The sequence below is a fragment of the Scyliorhinus canicula genome, chromosome 1 (genome assembly GCF_902713615.1).
Source record: "Scyliorhinus canicula chromosome 1, sScyCan1.1, whole genome shotgun sequence".
In the NCBI taxonomy this organism is placed as follows: domain Eukaryota; kingdom Metazoa; phylum Chordata; class Chondrichthyes; order Carcharhiniformes; family Scyliorhinidae; genus Scyliorhinus; species Scyliorhinus canicula.
In genome coordinates, this window is record NC_052146.1 from 62318146 (window position 1) to 62334465 (window position 16320).

The 16320-nt window shown below is 45.4% G+C and overlaps 1 protein-coding gene and 1 non-coding gene across 3 annotated transcripts; one reads left to right on the forward strand and one right to left on the reverse strand.

The window, feature by feature from the left end:
* Positions 1-2602: 2602 nt before the first annotated feature.
* On the reverse strand, positions 2603-2709 carry LOC119978580. The gene has a single exon (XR_005463494.1). It is a non-coding gene; the product is annotated as a U6 spliceosomal RNA (small nuclear RNA).
* A 655-nt stretch (positions 2710-3364) lies between these two features.
* LOC119963021 (dual specificity protein phosphatase 18-like) lies at positions 3365-11201 on the forward strand. 2 transcript variants are annotated; one of them, XM_038791482.1, is made up of 2 exons: positions 3365-3465; positions 9748-11201. In XM_038791482.1, the coding sequence occupies exon 2, from the start codon at positions 9800-9802 to the stop codon at positions 10385-10387; it is 588 nt and encodes a 195-aa protein (XP_038647410.1). In that variant the 5' UTR covers positions 3365-3465; positions 9748-9799; the 3' UTR covers positions 10388-11201. The 2 variants fall into 2 exon arrangements, with proteins under 2 accessions (XP_038647410.1, XP_038647417.1); XM_038791489.1 differs by lacking the exon at positions 3365-3465 and adding an exon at positions 5000-5182.
* Positions 11202-16320: the final 5119 nt, after the last annotated feature.

Below are 16320 nucleotides of genomic sequence, written 5' to 3' on the forward strand. Positions count from 1 at the left end.
AGAGGAAGAAGGATACTTAGGTAAGGCTGAGAAAACAAGGTTCAGACGCTTGAGGGATACAAGACAGCCAGGAGGGAACTGAAGAAAGGGATTAGGAGAGCTAAGAGAGGACATGAAAAATTTTTGGTGGGTAGAATAAAGGAAAACCCCAAGGTCTTTTACACATATGTGAGAAATATGAGAATGACAAGAGCGAGGGTGGGTCCGATCAAGGACAGTAGCGTGAGATTGTGTATTGAGTCTGAAGAGATAGGAGAGGTCTTGAATGAGTACTTTTCTTCAGTATTTACAAATGAGAGGGGCCATATTGTTGGAGAGGACAGTTTGAAACAGACTGGTAATCTTGAGGAGGTACTTGTTAGGATGGAAGATGTGTTGGGCATTTTGAAAAACTTGGGGATAGACAAGTCCCCTGGGCCTGACGGGATATATCCAAGGATTCTATGGGAAGCAAGAGATGAAATTGCAGAGCCGTTGGCAATGATCTTTTCATCCTCCCTGTCAACAGGGGTGGCACCAGGGGATTGGAGAGTGGTGAATGTCGTGCCCCTGTTCAAAAAAGGGAATAGGGATAACCCTGGGAATTACAGGCCAGTTAGTCTTACTTCAGTGGTAGGCAAAGTAATGGAAAGGGTACTGAGGGATAGGATTTCTGAGCATCTGGAAAGACACTGCTTGATTAGGGATAGTCAGCACGGATTTGTGAGGGGTAGATCTTGCCTCACAAGTTTTATTGAATTCTTTGAGGAGGTGACCAAGCAAGGTGGATGAAGGTAAAGTAGTGGACGTAGTGTACATGGATTTTAGTAAGGCATTTGATAAGGTCCCCATGGTAGACTTATGCAGAAAGTAAGGAGGCATGGGATAGTGGGAAATTTGGCCAGTTGGATAACGAACTGGCTAACCGATAGAAGTCAGAGAGTGGTGGTGGATGGCAAATATTCAGCCTGGAGCCCAGTTACCAGTGGCGTACCGCAGGGATCAGTTCTGGGTCCTCTGCTGTTTGTGATTTTCATTAATGACTTGGATGAGGGAATTGAAGGGTGGGTCAGTAAATTTGCAGACGATGCAAAGATTGGTGGAGTTGTGGATAGTGAGGAGGGCTGTTGTTGGCTGCAAAGAGACATAGATAGGATGCAGAGCTGGGCTGAGAAGTGGCAGATGGAGTTTAACCCTGAAAAGTGTGAGGTTGTCCATTTTGGAAGGACAAATATCAATGCGGAATACAGGGTTAACGGTAGGGTTCTTGGCAATGTGGAGGAGCAGAGAGATCTTGGAGTCTATGTTCATAGATCTTTGAAAGTTGCCACTCAAGTGGATAGATCTGTGAAGAAGGCCTATGGTGTGTTAACGTTCATTAGCAGAGGGACTGAATTTAAGAGCCGTGAGGTGATGATGCAGCTGTACAAAACCTTGGTAAGGCCACATTTGGAGTACTGTGTGCAGTTCTGGTCGCCTCATTTTAGAAAGGATGTGGAAGCTTTGGAAAAGGTGCAAAGGAGATTTACCAGGATGTTGCCTAGAATGGAGAGTAGGTCTTACGAGGAAAGGTTGAGGGTGCTAGGCCTTTTCTCATTAGAACGGAGAAGGATGAGGAGCGACTTGATAGAGGTTTATAAGATGATCAGGGGAATAGATAGACAGTCAGAGACTTTTTCCCCGGGTGGAACAAACCATTACAAGGGGACATAAATTTAAGGTGAATGGTGGAAGATATAGGGGGGATGTCAGAGGTTGGTTCTTTACCCAGAGAGTAGTGGGGGCATGGAATGCACTGCCTGTGGAAGTAGTTGAGTCGGAAACATTAGGGACCTTCAAGCGACTATTGGATAGGTACATGGATAGGTAGAATGATGGGGTGTAGATTAATTTGTTCTTGATCTAGGACAAAAGTTTGGCACAACATCGTGGGACGAAGGGCCTGTTCTGTGCTGTATTTTCTATGTTCTATGTTCTAACCCAATATCCAGCCTCTTTCCATAGCTCAAATGATTACATCCAGGTGAATCTCGTTTGCACCCTTTTCAGTGCAATCTCATCTCTCTCACAGTGAGGTGACCAGAGCTGCACACAGTACTCCTGTTGTGTCAAAGTTTTATACATATCCAGTGTAACTTCCCTGCACTCACAATCTATGCCATGGCTGATAAAAGCAAGCGTCCAGTATGCCTTCTTAAATATGAACCCGTCCTGCCACCTTCAGGGATCTGTGACAAGCAGCCCAAGATCCCTCGGTTCCTCTGAGCTTGCTGGTGTCCTGCCATTCATTGAGTAATCCCTTGTCCTGTTACTCCTTCCAAAGCCCATCGCCTCATACCTTTCAGGGTTAAATTCCATCTGCCACTGAACTGCCCATCTGACCAACCTGCCTATATCTTCCTGCAACCTAAGACCTTCATCTGCAAATTTATTAATCGTCACCCCCCTCCCCCGCCCCAATTTTGGACAAAGAGAATAAGATTGAACCGACTAAACTGGGGAAGAGATAAATGAAAAGAAATAAATAAAAAATAAATGCAATTGTAGGATACTTTGTATTTGGGAGCAAAGTTTGGAAACGGAAAGATGTGTGTTTTGCAGAAGGTGAAATGTTTAGGTAGTGTAAAATATGGAACGCTTCACGAATTTGCGTGTCATCCTTGCGCAGGGGCCATGCTAATCTTCTCTGTATCGTTCCAATTTTAGTATATGTGCTGCCGAAGCGAGCACAATAATACCTTCAAACTCAGTGCTTTATAAAGCCTAAGTATTTTAAGCACTTTTATATGATGGTGGTGACTTTTTGTTGTTCCATTTTAAGTTAATATTTTGCTACAATATTAGTACCTAAAAGTACAATGTTCTACTTTTACTATTTCTGATAGTTTCAGATGTTAATTGAAAGTAGAGTAAATTGTACCGCATTGGATTATGATCGGTAAATGCAAATCAGGAGAGGAGGGCGGTGCCTTGGCTCACATGGCCAGGCTCGGCGGGCGGGGCCTGTTGCTAGGCCAGGCTCGATGGGCGGGGCCTGTTGCTGGGCCCGGCTCGGCGGGCGGGGCTTGTTGCTGGGCCAGACTCGGCGGGCGGGGCCTGTTGCTGGGCCAGGCTCGGCGGGCGGGGCTTGTTGCTGGGCCAGGCTCGGTGGGCGACGCCTGTTGCTGGGCCAGGCTTGGCGGGCGGGGCTTGTTGCTGAACCAGGCTCGGTGGGAGGGGCCTGTTGCTGGGCCAGGCTCGGTGGGCGGGGCCTGTTGCTGGGCCAGGGTGGGCGGGGCCTGTTGCTGGGCCAGGCTCGGTGGGCGGGGTTTGTTGCTGGGCCAGGCTCGGCGGGCGGGGCCTGTTGCTAGATTAGGCTCGGTGGGCGGGGCCTGTTGCTGGGCGAGGCTCGGTGGGCGGGGCCTGTTGCCATCTTAGGCTCGGTGGGCGTGGCCTGTTGTTGGGTCAGGCTCGGTGGGCCTTGCCGGTTGAGGCCGGTAGCTGGGGGTGAGTGAATTTCCATTGGGAGTTGCACTGAGTAAGGCTCTGGGTTGGATGTTTGCAGCCCAGGAGTGAATGGTTGTGGGCTCACTGCAGTCTCTACTGCCGGTGTGAAAGCGCGTTGTCGCCTTTAACACAAACATCAGGCTTGTTGTAGTCCCAGGCCTTTCGGCCTTAGCTCTGCTTCCTCCGGATAACCATTGGCGCTGTACCTTGAGCTGTCTCAGCCCTAAACTCTGGAGAACCACTCTTAAACGTCCACATCTCTCCTTAAGGCGCTCCTTGCAATCTACCTCTAACCAAACTCATTCCTGTCTCCTTCATTATCTTGTCTGATTCTGTTTTTGTGAAACACCTTGGAATATTATTTTGAGTTAAAGACACTTTATAAATGCACATTGTTGGTTGTTTGGAAAGGACGCTAAGGAATGCTACTAGTCATTGCCATGAAGAAATTGGTAGATAGTATTTATTCAATTTAACATTTCATCCAGTTTTTATATTGCATAATTAATGCATAAAATAAACATAAATTTTGCATCATGTATGCATTTCATTCTTCGGAATCACAAAAAATTGCTAAGCGAGACTATTTGGCTCAATGTTGTGTCCATGCTGTTTGATGAAAAACTGCCCAGCCTAATTTAATTTTCTTTCACTCAGTTCCAAGTCCTGCAGGTCACAGTGCTTCATGTCGACTTCATGTCAAGTACTTTTTTTTAACGTGATGAGCCTTTCTGCCTCTCTGTTTCAGGCAGTAAGTTCAGGTCCCTAACACCCTGTGGGTGAACAAAATGTCTCCTTAACTCCTCCTCTAATCCTTCTACAGAATACTTTAAGTCTGTGTGCTCCCTGGTCTTTGGTCACTACAAAGTTGGTCATCCCTATTTATTTTATCTGAGCCCCTTATAAATTTATATACCTCCATTAAATCACCCACTTAGCTGCTCTTTTCCAAGGGAAATCAATCTTACTACTATTAAAATTTTCCAGTCCTGGCAATATCCTTATAAATCTCCTCTGCATTGTCTCCAGTGCAATCGCCTCATTTCAGTTATGTGGTGAACTCAAGTTGTGATACAGTAATTCTGGGATAATCTCCTTTTTTTTCGGCTACAAAAGGAGTGCATGGCATATGCCTTCTTAACCACCTTGTTGACCTATCCTGATGCGTATAAGAATCAGTGGATAAACACTTCAAGGTTCTCTTGTCCAACACATTGCTCAGTAATCTCCCACTTATTGTATATTCCTTACCTTGCGACATCTCTGAAAACTGATTGAACTTCATCGTCTGCTTTCCTTCCCAGCTGACTGAGCCATCTATTTCTTCCTGCTGTCTAAAATGACCTAGGCTGAAAGAAAATCATGCTCGCTTTAGAACATAGAACAGTACAGCACAGAACAGGCCCTTCGGCCCTCAATGTTGTGCCGAGCCATGATCACCCTACTCAAACCCACGTATCCACCCTATACCCGTAACCCAACAACCCCCCCTTAACCTTACATTTATTAGGACACTACGGGCAATTTAGCATGGCTTTCCTTGATTAATCTATACCGGGTGGCCAAACGGTGCCTCCTGAACTTGCTCATAGTGTGCAGCTTTTCGCTCTGGGCCCAAAACCAAGATTGAACGGTGGAGGATCGAAAGAGAAAGGAAACAGTCCAGACAGAAGCAAAAACAGCAATAGCGTGTGGCCATTCCCCCGATCATGAGATGGTAAAGTGGAGAATCGGGGGGGTCTTTGGCGGGTCTTTGTTATGGAATGAAATATTGTTTGTGCTAAATATCTATACACGGATGGAGAATTTGCTAAGTGGAATATTGCTGTAGTTGCAGTTTTAGATCCAAAGAACACAAGCCTTCAGCGACTAATAACACAAATTTCAATTTCACGTCACTCTACGGAGGTGTATCTCCCAGAGTAGTGCTAATGTTTAGGCAACAAGATGGTAAGCAACCTGAAGAATTCTCTAGCATCCAGCTTAGATCTTGAAGAATCCACAGACTGGCAAGACAATCCACAACCACCAGTATTTGTTCATTCTGTTTCCTCTGATGTAATTGTGAAAGAAGAAATGCTGGACTTAGTAGCACTAAAAGAAACAACTTGTGGTATTGACATAGATTGTTTGAGTTATTTGAATATGTAACAGGCAAGGTGGATAATGGAGAACCTGTGGATGTGGTATATGCCAGAATGCATTTGACAAGATGCCGCATAAAGACTGATCCAGATGGTGAGATTGCAAAGGATTGGGGGTAGAGTATGAAATTGGATTGAGGATTGCCTGACTGACAGAAAGCAGAGAGTTGGAGTAAACGGGTCCTCCTTTGGCTGATGAACTGCAACTAGCAGGATGCTGCAGGGGTCAGTCCTCGGGCCTCAACTGTTTACCATCTATATAAATTATCTGCAAGCAGGTACAGAGTGTAACATAGCAAAATTTGCGGATGATACTAACATAGGTGGGAAAGCAGGATATGAAGAGGAAATAAAGAGTTTACAAACGGCTATAGATAGGTTCGGAGAATGGACCAAAATTTGGCAGATGCCATTTAATATGGATAAGTGTAAGGTTATCCATTTTTGCTGAAAAAATAGAAAGGTAAATTATTATCTAAATGACAATAGATTCAAAATGCGACGGGGCAGAGGGATCTGGGTGTCTTTGTTCATGAATCGCAGAAAGTCGATATGCAGGTACATCATGTAATAAAAAAGGCAAATGGGATATTAGCGTTTATTGCAAAAGGACTGAAGTATAAAAGTAGAGAAGTGTTGTTGCAATTGTATAGGGTGTTGATGAGACCACATCTGGAGTACTGTGTCCAGTTTTGGTCTCCTTATCTGAGGAAGGATGTGGTGGCATTGGAGACAGTTCAGTGGAGGTTCACTAGATTGATTCCGGGCATGAAAGGGTTGACATATGAGGAGACATTGAACAGTTTGGGCTTATACTTACTGGGAGTTTAGAAGGATGAGAGGGGATCTAATCGAGCTATATAAAATACGAAGAAGGATTGCTAAAGTAAATGTCGACCGAATGTTCCCCCTTGTGGGAAATCAGAATGAGAGGTCACAGAAAAAGGTTGAGAGGCAGTAGATTTAAAACTGCGATGAGGCGGAACTATTTCTCGCAGAGGGTGGTACATTTGTGGAACTCCCTACCCCATAGTGCAGTGGAGCTGAATCATTAAATGGTTTCAAGAAGGAGATAGACATATTTCTGATAAAACCGGGTTAAAGAGATATGGGAAACAGGAAGAGATCAGCCATGATCTAATTGAATGGCGGAGCAAGCTCAAAGGGCTGAATTGTCTACTTCTGCTCCTAACTCCTGTGTAGGAGGCACCTGACAAGAGTGTTGATAAATGCTACATTGAATAAACTCATCAGTGCTGCAACAAATGGAGCACATGTCTGGCTAAACAAATTCTCTGATATTAAAGTTAAAGATCACAAACTCAAAGAATGCAGAGATAGATTACAAGGACTGCTTGGTAAGTTTCAAGTCAGTTTGATGACTTACAGAAGTTAAGACCCTGCTTCACCTTTCTTGTCAACCCATTCATGGTTGCTGTTGTCAACGATGGTTGTCCAATTCTCGAACTTCTGATTACAAAACCATCTGCTGTAAAAGTGGAACTGTTGGACTTCCAGGAGGACGAGGGTCTAAAAATGCTGCGTAGATCACAATCCACAGTTGAGTTCTGGAAGCAAGTTCTGGGAACAAAATATGCTCAACTCGAGAAAACCAGTGTGTAATTTGTTTCACTATTTTGCACAACATGCTTTTGTGAATCGCAGTGGTTTATAAAATCAAAACATCATGGAGTGCTTACAAATCAACACCTGACAAAACTCCTTTGGATGGCCTTGACTGCATATTAGCCCAATTTTCATATAATTAAGGCCAGGATGCAGCACGGTAGCATTGTTGATAGCACAATCGCTTCACAGCTCCAGGGTCCCAGGTTCGATTCCGGCTTGGGTCACTGTCTGTGCGGAGTCTGCACACCCTCCCTGTGTGTGCGTGGGTTTCCTCCGGGTGCTCCGGTTTCCTCCTAGTCCAAAGGTGTGCAGGTAAGGTGGATTGGCCATGCTAAATTGCCCTTGGTGTAAAAAATTGCCCTTAGTGTTGGATGGGGTTACTGGGTTATGGGGATAGGGTGGAGGTGTTGACCTTGGGTAGGGTGGTCTTTCCAAGAGCCGGTGCAGACTCGATGGGCCGAATGGCCTCCTTCTGCACTGTAAATTCTATGATTCTAGGATGGAGACTCCCAAGGCCTCTCTGCGAGCAGTAGTTGGCCTCTAAAGGTTTCTCATGCTTTGCGGATCTCGAGCATCTGAAGATTATAGCATTGGACCTTAAATTCAGTAACTTTGGCCATCCCTGATCTATGTTCTTCAAAATTAAGGATTATACAGTCCCTTTGAATTGATTCCAATAATCTGTTCACAACCAAAGTTAAACTGACTGACCTATAATTACTCAGATTATTCTGTCCTCTACTGTTTTAAACAACAGTATAATGTTGGCAGTTCTTTGGCACTAGTCTTGTCGACTGGGAGGTTTGAAACTTGATTGCCAAAGCCTTGAAAATGTCCTCCCTCGCTTCTTTTAACCACATGGAATATATTTCAGATATTGTAATAAATCAGTATGGCTCACAAGCATGGAATTTGAAAGCCCTTTGCATTTAACAATATGGTGCAATTGATGCTTAATAAACCCAAGGAAACGTAAAATATTTTCTTGCCGCCCATGCATCTTCCCTCTTGTTGCTTTCAGTAACTTTCGTTGTATTTATATCCATTTGTCTCCCTGACTTATTGACACCTTTTTGAGAAATTTTTGAAGTTTCTTGTATCATTCCTCGTAGAGCACCTTCTTTCCACAGTATTTTATGGAATTTATTTCTTTCATTTATTCTGGATTATTTTCCAATGCCATTAATGATATGAAATGAAAATCGCTTATTGTCACAAGTAGGCTTCAAATGAAGTTACTGTGAAAAGCCCCTAGTTGCCACATTCCGGTGCCTGTTCGGGGAGGCTGGTACGGGAATTGAACCCTGCTGCTGGCCTGCCTTGGTCTGCTTTAAAAGCCCAGTGATTTAGCCTGTGCTAAACTAGCCCCAAAAAATGTTTTTTTTCCCAGTGTATGTTTACTAATCCTGGATTTGATTAGCCCTGCGTGTCTTCCATTAAGCGATAGAAGGTATCAACTGCAGTATTAACAATGTCATGTGAGAGTACCTTTAAGAAATGGGTGTTTAAGAAATGCACCTATAAGAAATGGGTGTTTATCAGTGATGTCAGAGTGTGGGTGGAGCTGGGCTGTCTGTCAGCTTTTACTTTTGTTTTAGGCTGTTTGCTGCAGGGTGTGTTTTAGTTTCGTTTTCAGAGCTGGATAGCTGCAGGCACAGCCAGAAGGTGTATGAGTCTCTCTCTCTGTAATCTAAAAATTGTAAATCAATCCTTTGGTGATTTAAAACTAATAACTGCTCTCAGTAGTGACTTTAACCTCATGTGCTTCTGTTAAAAAGTCTTATGGATGTTAAAAGGATTGTTTAAGGATTACTTAGTGTTGTATTCTTTGGGGGTTGTATTTGAATTAATGGTTGCTAAGATGTTCACTATGTTTTAAAAAGGTTAACTTGAGTTCATAGAATAAACATTGTTTTGCTTTAAAAAGTACTTTTCCATTTCTGCTGTACCACACCTGTAGAGTGGGCCGTGTGCTCCCCATACCACAATCTATTAAAGGTTGTGGGTCACGTGAACTCCATGATGCACTTTGGGGTTCTCCCTGGCCCATAACAACAAATTAAATCAATCCATTTTATTTCCGCGCCAACAGTTTGCTGATTACCGCCTTTAAAATGCATGCATGGGTTTGACCCGCCCTTTCTCTGTAACCTCCTACAACCCAGAGCGTTGAATCTTTCGAGTTTGACCTCTTGTGCATCCCTGATTTCTTTCATCCATCATTGGCAGCCATGCCTTCAGTGGTCTGGGCCATAAGCACAGGAAATCCCTCTCTTGCTCTCTTTATGATTTATCAGTTTTACCAGGTTTTCGGCCACTGGTGACCCTATCTTCTCTGTGAAAATTTATCTGATAACGCTCGTGTGAAGCAACTTGGGGTGTTTTGCTGTCTTAAAGGCGCCATTTAAAGCAAATAGTTGTCTTCCACTCTCAGGATCATCCAAATGAATGTTATTCACTGGACAGAATATCCTCTAATTAGTACTTCAACTCTTGTTTTCCTTTCTAGGCAAATTGAATATTATACCGAGCTTTGAAGAAAACCTGACGTTCTATTTGTAATGGATATGAATCCCCACTCAACAGTGAAAAGCATTTCATCACTTCACTCTGTGCCGCCCACACCAAGACTCTGGGGTCTGGCTCTGATCACACGCAATTTATATTTAAGCAATGCTGTTGCTTCACACAACCAGAGTCTCCTGCAGGCCGGTGGAGTCACATGTATAATCAGTGTGACCCCAGAGGTGATCAGTTCCATGTTTCCCAGCACTGAGTATATTAATATTCCTGTTGCAGATTCTCCCAGTGCGCAGTTAAAGGAGTACTTTGACATGGTGGCGGACAAAATCCATCTGGTTGAAAGCTTGCATGGGCGCACACTGCTGCACTGTGCTGCAGGGATCAGCAGATCCCCCACTTTGTGCCTTGCTTACCTCATGAAGTACCACCAAATGTCTCTGCTTGGGGCTCATGCCTGGCTGAAGGCATGTAGGCCTATAATAAGGCCAAATAGCGGATTCTGGAAGCAGCTGATCGAGTACGAAGATGGGCTCTTTGGAAAAAGTAGCATCAAAATGGTGATGTCACCACTGGGGGTTATCCCCGACATATATGAAGAAGAAACTAGAGGAATGATTCCTTGTTGAAATTGTAGATCCAATGCATAAGTTTTATTTGTCTCGGTAAGTTGGTTTTATAAGCTATGTGTTTGCCTACAAAGTCATCATGGATAAGATAACATTTTAAGTACCACACATAAATCATCCCAAAGATTCCATGACCCTCATGTTAGACGAAGGTCAACTTCAGAAAGCTCCTGTACACCAAAATGCTGTTCTTTATAATGGGGTCCAAAAATAGCCTCTCTTCACCAGACATTTCAATCATCTCATTCTCCCCCCCCCCCCCCCCCCCCCCTCTTGTTCTGTCAACTAGTGCCACAATATTTAACTGGAACATCTATCTTCCTTCTGTAGCCAGTCCTGGAAGCTGCTGAATTGAACCTTCTTTCCCTCTAGCTTTGCTGCTGGTCAGTTATTGATTCAAAATCTGCAGTGGGACCTTTCAATAACCCTGGAACTCAGGAGGAAAAGCCGCCATTATAATGTATTTCTGCTGACTTTGGATAATTTGCTGCATTGAGAGATAAACATGCTCAAGCACCACTTACTACAATTATAGACTTGTATCTGAGAATATATATACGTGCATTACATTCAGTTCTAAAGATGTATTTATTTTATACGCTTAAGCTTAGTAAATTACAGCACATCTTGGAGTAAGACAAAACCAAAATGATAAGTTTGGAACGGTTTTTACAAACTACACAAATGTAATGTGTTTATAGCTGCCCACTTTTGTACAGTGCCCTATGCTTAACATTAAATTCTGTTGATGGTGTAAAAATAATCTGTAATAAAATAATGTACAGTAATACAATTTTTATTGGAAAAACTAGAATGTGTAGCAGTCCTCTTTTTGTATCTAAATAAAAAGTCCTGCTTAGTCTTTAAGGGGGCCTTTGAAGGTGGGCCCGGCACCAGGGAGGTGTTATGTATGGTTGAAGCATTAATTTCCTTCTCCAATCACTGATTGCCCTGCCATATGTTTTTGTTCTTTCATGGGATGTGGACGTTTCCGGCAAAGCCAGCATTGGTCACCCAGCCTTAAGTTCCCTGGAGAAGGTGGTGGTGAGCTGCCTCCTTGAACTGTGACAGTCACTAATGTAGGTACTGCCAAGGTGCTTTTCGGAAGGGAATTACAAAATGTTAACACAGCAACGATAAAGAACAGCAATATATTTCTAGTTCAGGATGGTGTGTGACTTGAAGGGAAACTTGGAGGCTATGATGTTCCCACACAACTGTTACCCTTCTTGTGCGTGATAGAGGTCATGGATTTGGTTGACGACAGCCTTATGAGTTGCTGCAGTCCACCTTGTAGATGATGCACATTGTGACCCTGTGCGTTGGTGGTGGGGGAGGCGATTGTTTAAATTGGTGAATTAAAAATGGGTGCTATCTTTGAGCAGTTGTGACTGGAGACGCATACTGCAATCATCAGTGAATATCCCACTTATCTTATGGTGAGTGGGAGATCACTTAGAAAACAACTGAGGATGGTTGGGCCTAGGACACTACTCTGTGGAACTCCTCAACTGAAGTCCTGAGGCTGAGAGCTTCAACACTATTTTCCTTTATGCTGGCATAATTTCAGCCAGTAGATAGGCCCACAGCTCACATTTACTTAAGTTTTAAGTTTTTGATGCCACAATCAGTTAAATGCTGCTCTGATATAAAGGGCAGTCACTCACCTCACCTCTGCAATTCAATTCTTGTTCATATTTGGACTGAGACTGCAATCCTGAATGGTCCTAGTGGAACCCAAACTGATCATCCATGACCAGGTTATTGATGATTAAATGCTGTTTGATGGCATTGCAAATGAGCCTTCCATTGTTTTGCTGATGATGTGCACTTGCAATCCCAAGGGTTATAAGTTTATGGGCCAAGTGCTGAAAAATTATATTAGCATAGTTTGCTGGATTTTGACCGGCACAGTCGCAATGAACTGAAGGGCCGTTCTGTGCTCTATAACTCTATGATACATGAGAATAAGCTCATAAAGGCAAACCATAGAACAGTACAGCACAGAACAGGCCCTTCGGCCCTCGATGTTGTGCCGAGCAATGATCACCCTACTCAAACCCACGTATCCACCCTATACCCAACAACCTTCCCCCAACCTTACTTTTAAGGACACTACGGGCAATTTAGCATGGCCAATCCACCTAACCCGCACATCTTTGGACTGTGGGAGGAAACCGGAGCGCCCGATGGAAACCCACGCGCACACGGGGAGGATGTGCAGACTCCGCACAGACAGTGACCCAGCCGGGAACCGAACCTGGGACCCTGGAGCTGTGAAGCATTTATGCTAACCACCATGCTACCGTGCTGCCAATGTGATCATGTTTCCCTAGATTTTGAATTAGGGATCACAATTCCAGAATAAGAAGTGGGTCATTGAAGATTGGGATGAGGAGAAATTTCTTCACGAATCTTCAGAATTCTGTACCCCCGAGAGCTGTGGATGATAGTGGTTTGAGTATTATAAAGGCGAATATTGACTGATTTTTGGATACAAAGGGAATCGAGGAATAGGACGGAAAAGTTGTGTTTGAAGTAGAAGATCAGGCATGATCTTATTGAAAGGTGGAGCGGGCTCAAAGGGCTGAATGGCCCACTCCTGTCTTTATATCTTATATTCTGATGGGATGGTAGTAGTAGGTTGGATTGGATTTGTCTTTTTTGTGACAGACATAACTGGGCCATTTTCATTCTGTGAGGTATATTTCAGGATTGTAACTTCTCAAACTGCTTGGTCTTTAGTACTACAGCTAGGATGCTGTTAGGGCGATAGTCTTTGCTATACCCAAGATACTCAGCCATTTCTCAATATAATTTTTTTTATTAAGGGCCAATTTAGCCTGCCAATCCACCTATCCTGCACACCTTTTGGATTGTGGGGGCGAAATCCACGCAAACATTGGGAGAATGTGCAAACTGCACATGGACAGTGACCTAGAGCCGGGATCAAACCTGGGTCCTCGGTGCCATGAGGCAGCAGAGCTAACCACTGCGCCACCATGCTGCCCACTCAGCCATTTCTTAATCTCAATTGGAGTGAATCACATTGGGTGAATACTGGCTTCTGTCAAGAGGCAGCCAATATGGATCATCCACTCAGTACTTCTGGCTGAAGATGGTTGAAAAAATTTAAGCCTCCTCTTTTGTACTCGTACTGGGCTGTACCATCACTGAGGATGGATATATTAATGGGGCCACCTCCACTTCCAGCAAGTAGCTTAAGTGTCCACCACCATTCATAACTAGATGTGGCAGGACCAGAGAGCTTTGAGCTGATTTCTTTGTTGCTGAATCGGTTGGCTCTGTCTAAAACATGTTGTTTCCACTGTTTTGCATGCAAGAAGTCCTATGTTGTGAGTTTCACCAGGTTGGCACCTTTTTTTAGGTAAACCTGGTGCTCCTCCTTGGTATTCTGCACTCCTCACTGTGGTCTTAGCATTCTCTGTTTTTATTCTTTTTTTTGAACAGAACAAGTTGTTTAAGGGAGACATTATAATTGGGGCAGGTTCAGCATTTATCATATGCGATCAGCCATGTCTCAGGAGCACTTGGGTTTGATGTACTTTGCCCAATTGTAATCTTACTCTGAGCTCCCTCCACTGCATTGCTGTTTGTTCAGGAATTCTCCACTCACTTCCCTCTTTCAAGAGTTTTCTCCAAATATTTATTTTTGGTCATGGCTTTCATCTTCCTCTTAACTTTTCTCTTGTTTTGTTACCCGTGGCAACCATGAGCTGAGCGGTGGCAATGAAAGGTGGCTCTCATCGAAGAACTTAGACTACAGCCTTTTAACCCCCACAAAGGGGCACCAAAAGTACCTGTTAGCCCCCAGACTAACCCTCCATCGACCGGACTGCCAAGTAGGATGGGAAAGAGGCAGCCGCTAAGCTGAAAGGTCAGTAAAGACGAGGGGAGGGAAACCTCAGCCTCGGGGCAGGGAACCACATGTGGTGGCACAGAACCAGTGAGGGCCAACCTCACAGAGGTCCCAGCACAGAAGCTGATGAACAAATTGATGGGCTTCATCACCTCCGAGCTCCAGAGAATAGGGAGGAGATGAAAACAGAACTCCTGGCAGCCATAGAGGGGCAGTGGAAGCCACGATGCCTCCCATGAGGAAGGCAATGGACAATATGGAGCGGAGGCTAGAGACCGAGGAGACGACGACAAGGGATCTCAAGCAAGTCGCCATGGACCAAGGGGACTGATTGCAGCACTGGAAGCCAAGGTGGCAAGCCTGGTCAGAACCCAGGAGAGATTGAAAGACAAAACTGACGACCAGGTGAACCGATTGCATCGGCAGAATCTGAGAATCGTGGGGTTAATGGAGGGGAAAAACCCCGATGACTACGGATCAATGATGCTCGGGAAGCTGGTCGGCGAGGAGGGCTTCTCCAAGCCCGTGGAGATAGACCGAGCTCACAGGTCACTTCTGCAGCGGCCAGGGCTGGGTGATAATTGTGCGGCTCCATAGGTACTAAGACAAAGAGCAGATCCTGAAGTGGGCGAAGAGTGCGGGAGGATGCTCGTAGACGCCTGTACCATGACATTGATGCTGGCCTGGCCAAGCACCAGGCAGGATTCAACGGTGCCAAATCCGCACTCTACAAAAGTGGAGTGTGGTTTGACATGCTCTACCATGCCAAGCTGTGGGTCACTTATCAAGATAAAGAACCTTACTTTGATGCCCCAGAGGAACCAACAAATTTGTCCAGAAAAATGGACTGAGCAAACAACGATGGAGGGCAGAGGCCAGAACTGGGGCTGCAAGAGGACAACAGGGGCAGAGGTGAACACAGGCAGAGGTGTGGAGAGAGCTAGGGTAGGGAAAGAGAGGTAGTCAGAGTTTAAATAACTAATTGTTGGGGGGGGGGGGGGGGGGGCTGCTACACTAGCGAGCAGGCTGGTGTACGGGACATAGTAAAGGAGGAGGCTGCCGTGTGCTGCCCAGGAGGGAGGGAGCGCCTTGCAGAGGAAAAGGGATAAACAGAGTTTCAGGGGAAACAAAGAGCGAAATGGGAGGGGTAGGGGAGTTGGAGAAGGGGTAAAGCCAAGGGGGGAAGGGGTAGAGCTAAGGGGGAGGGGGGGGAGGGGAGGGGAGGGGAGGGGAGGGGGGCTCGGATAGGGGAAGGTAAGGACAGGAGGGGAGGGGAGGGGAGGGGGGCTCGGATAGGGGAAGGTAAGGACAGGAGGGGAGGGGAGGGGGGCTCGGATAGGGGAGGGGAGGGGAGGGGGGCTCGGATAGGGGAAGGTAAGGACAGGAGGGGAGGGGAGGGGAGGGGGGCTCGGATAGGGGAAGGTAAGGACAGGAGGGGAGGGGAGGGGAGGGGGCTCGGATAGGGGAAGGTAAGGACAGGAGGGTATGGGGAAGGGTTGAGCACTGATTGCAAAACAAGTCACACGTGTCGACAACAAAACTGAGGAAGTAGTTGGTGGCCATCTTGAATGGCCTATGAGTAAGGGAAGGCCCGGATGAACAGGGCCAGGCCACAGGGTGAGTGTGCTTGACCCCACAAGAAGGGGAGAGCCCATCTTGATTGTAACATGGAATGTGACGTGCTTCAACGGGCCGGTGAGAGATCTAGAGATCTCTTCCCATCTCAAGAGACAGGGTAGATATAGCCTTCCAACAATGGGCACACCTGAAGAGAGAGTGACCAACTGCGGGTAAGGAAGGGCTGGGTGGGACAAACGTTTCATTCAAGTTTTGACATCAGGACAAAGGGGGGTGGCCATACTAATTAACAGGATAGTTACATGCACGGTGACGAGCACAGTGACTGACCCGGAGGGGCGATATCTGCTGGTTAGCGAGACCCTGGAAGGGACCGCGGTCATCATGGTAAATATATACATCCCGAACTGGGACGATGCAGAATTCATCAAGTAAACGATGGCTGAAATCCCAGACCTAAACACCTACTGACTAA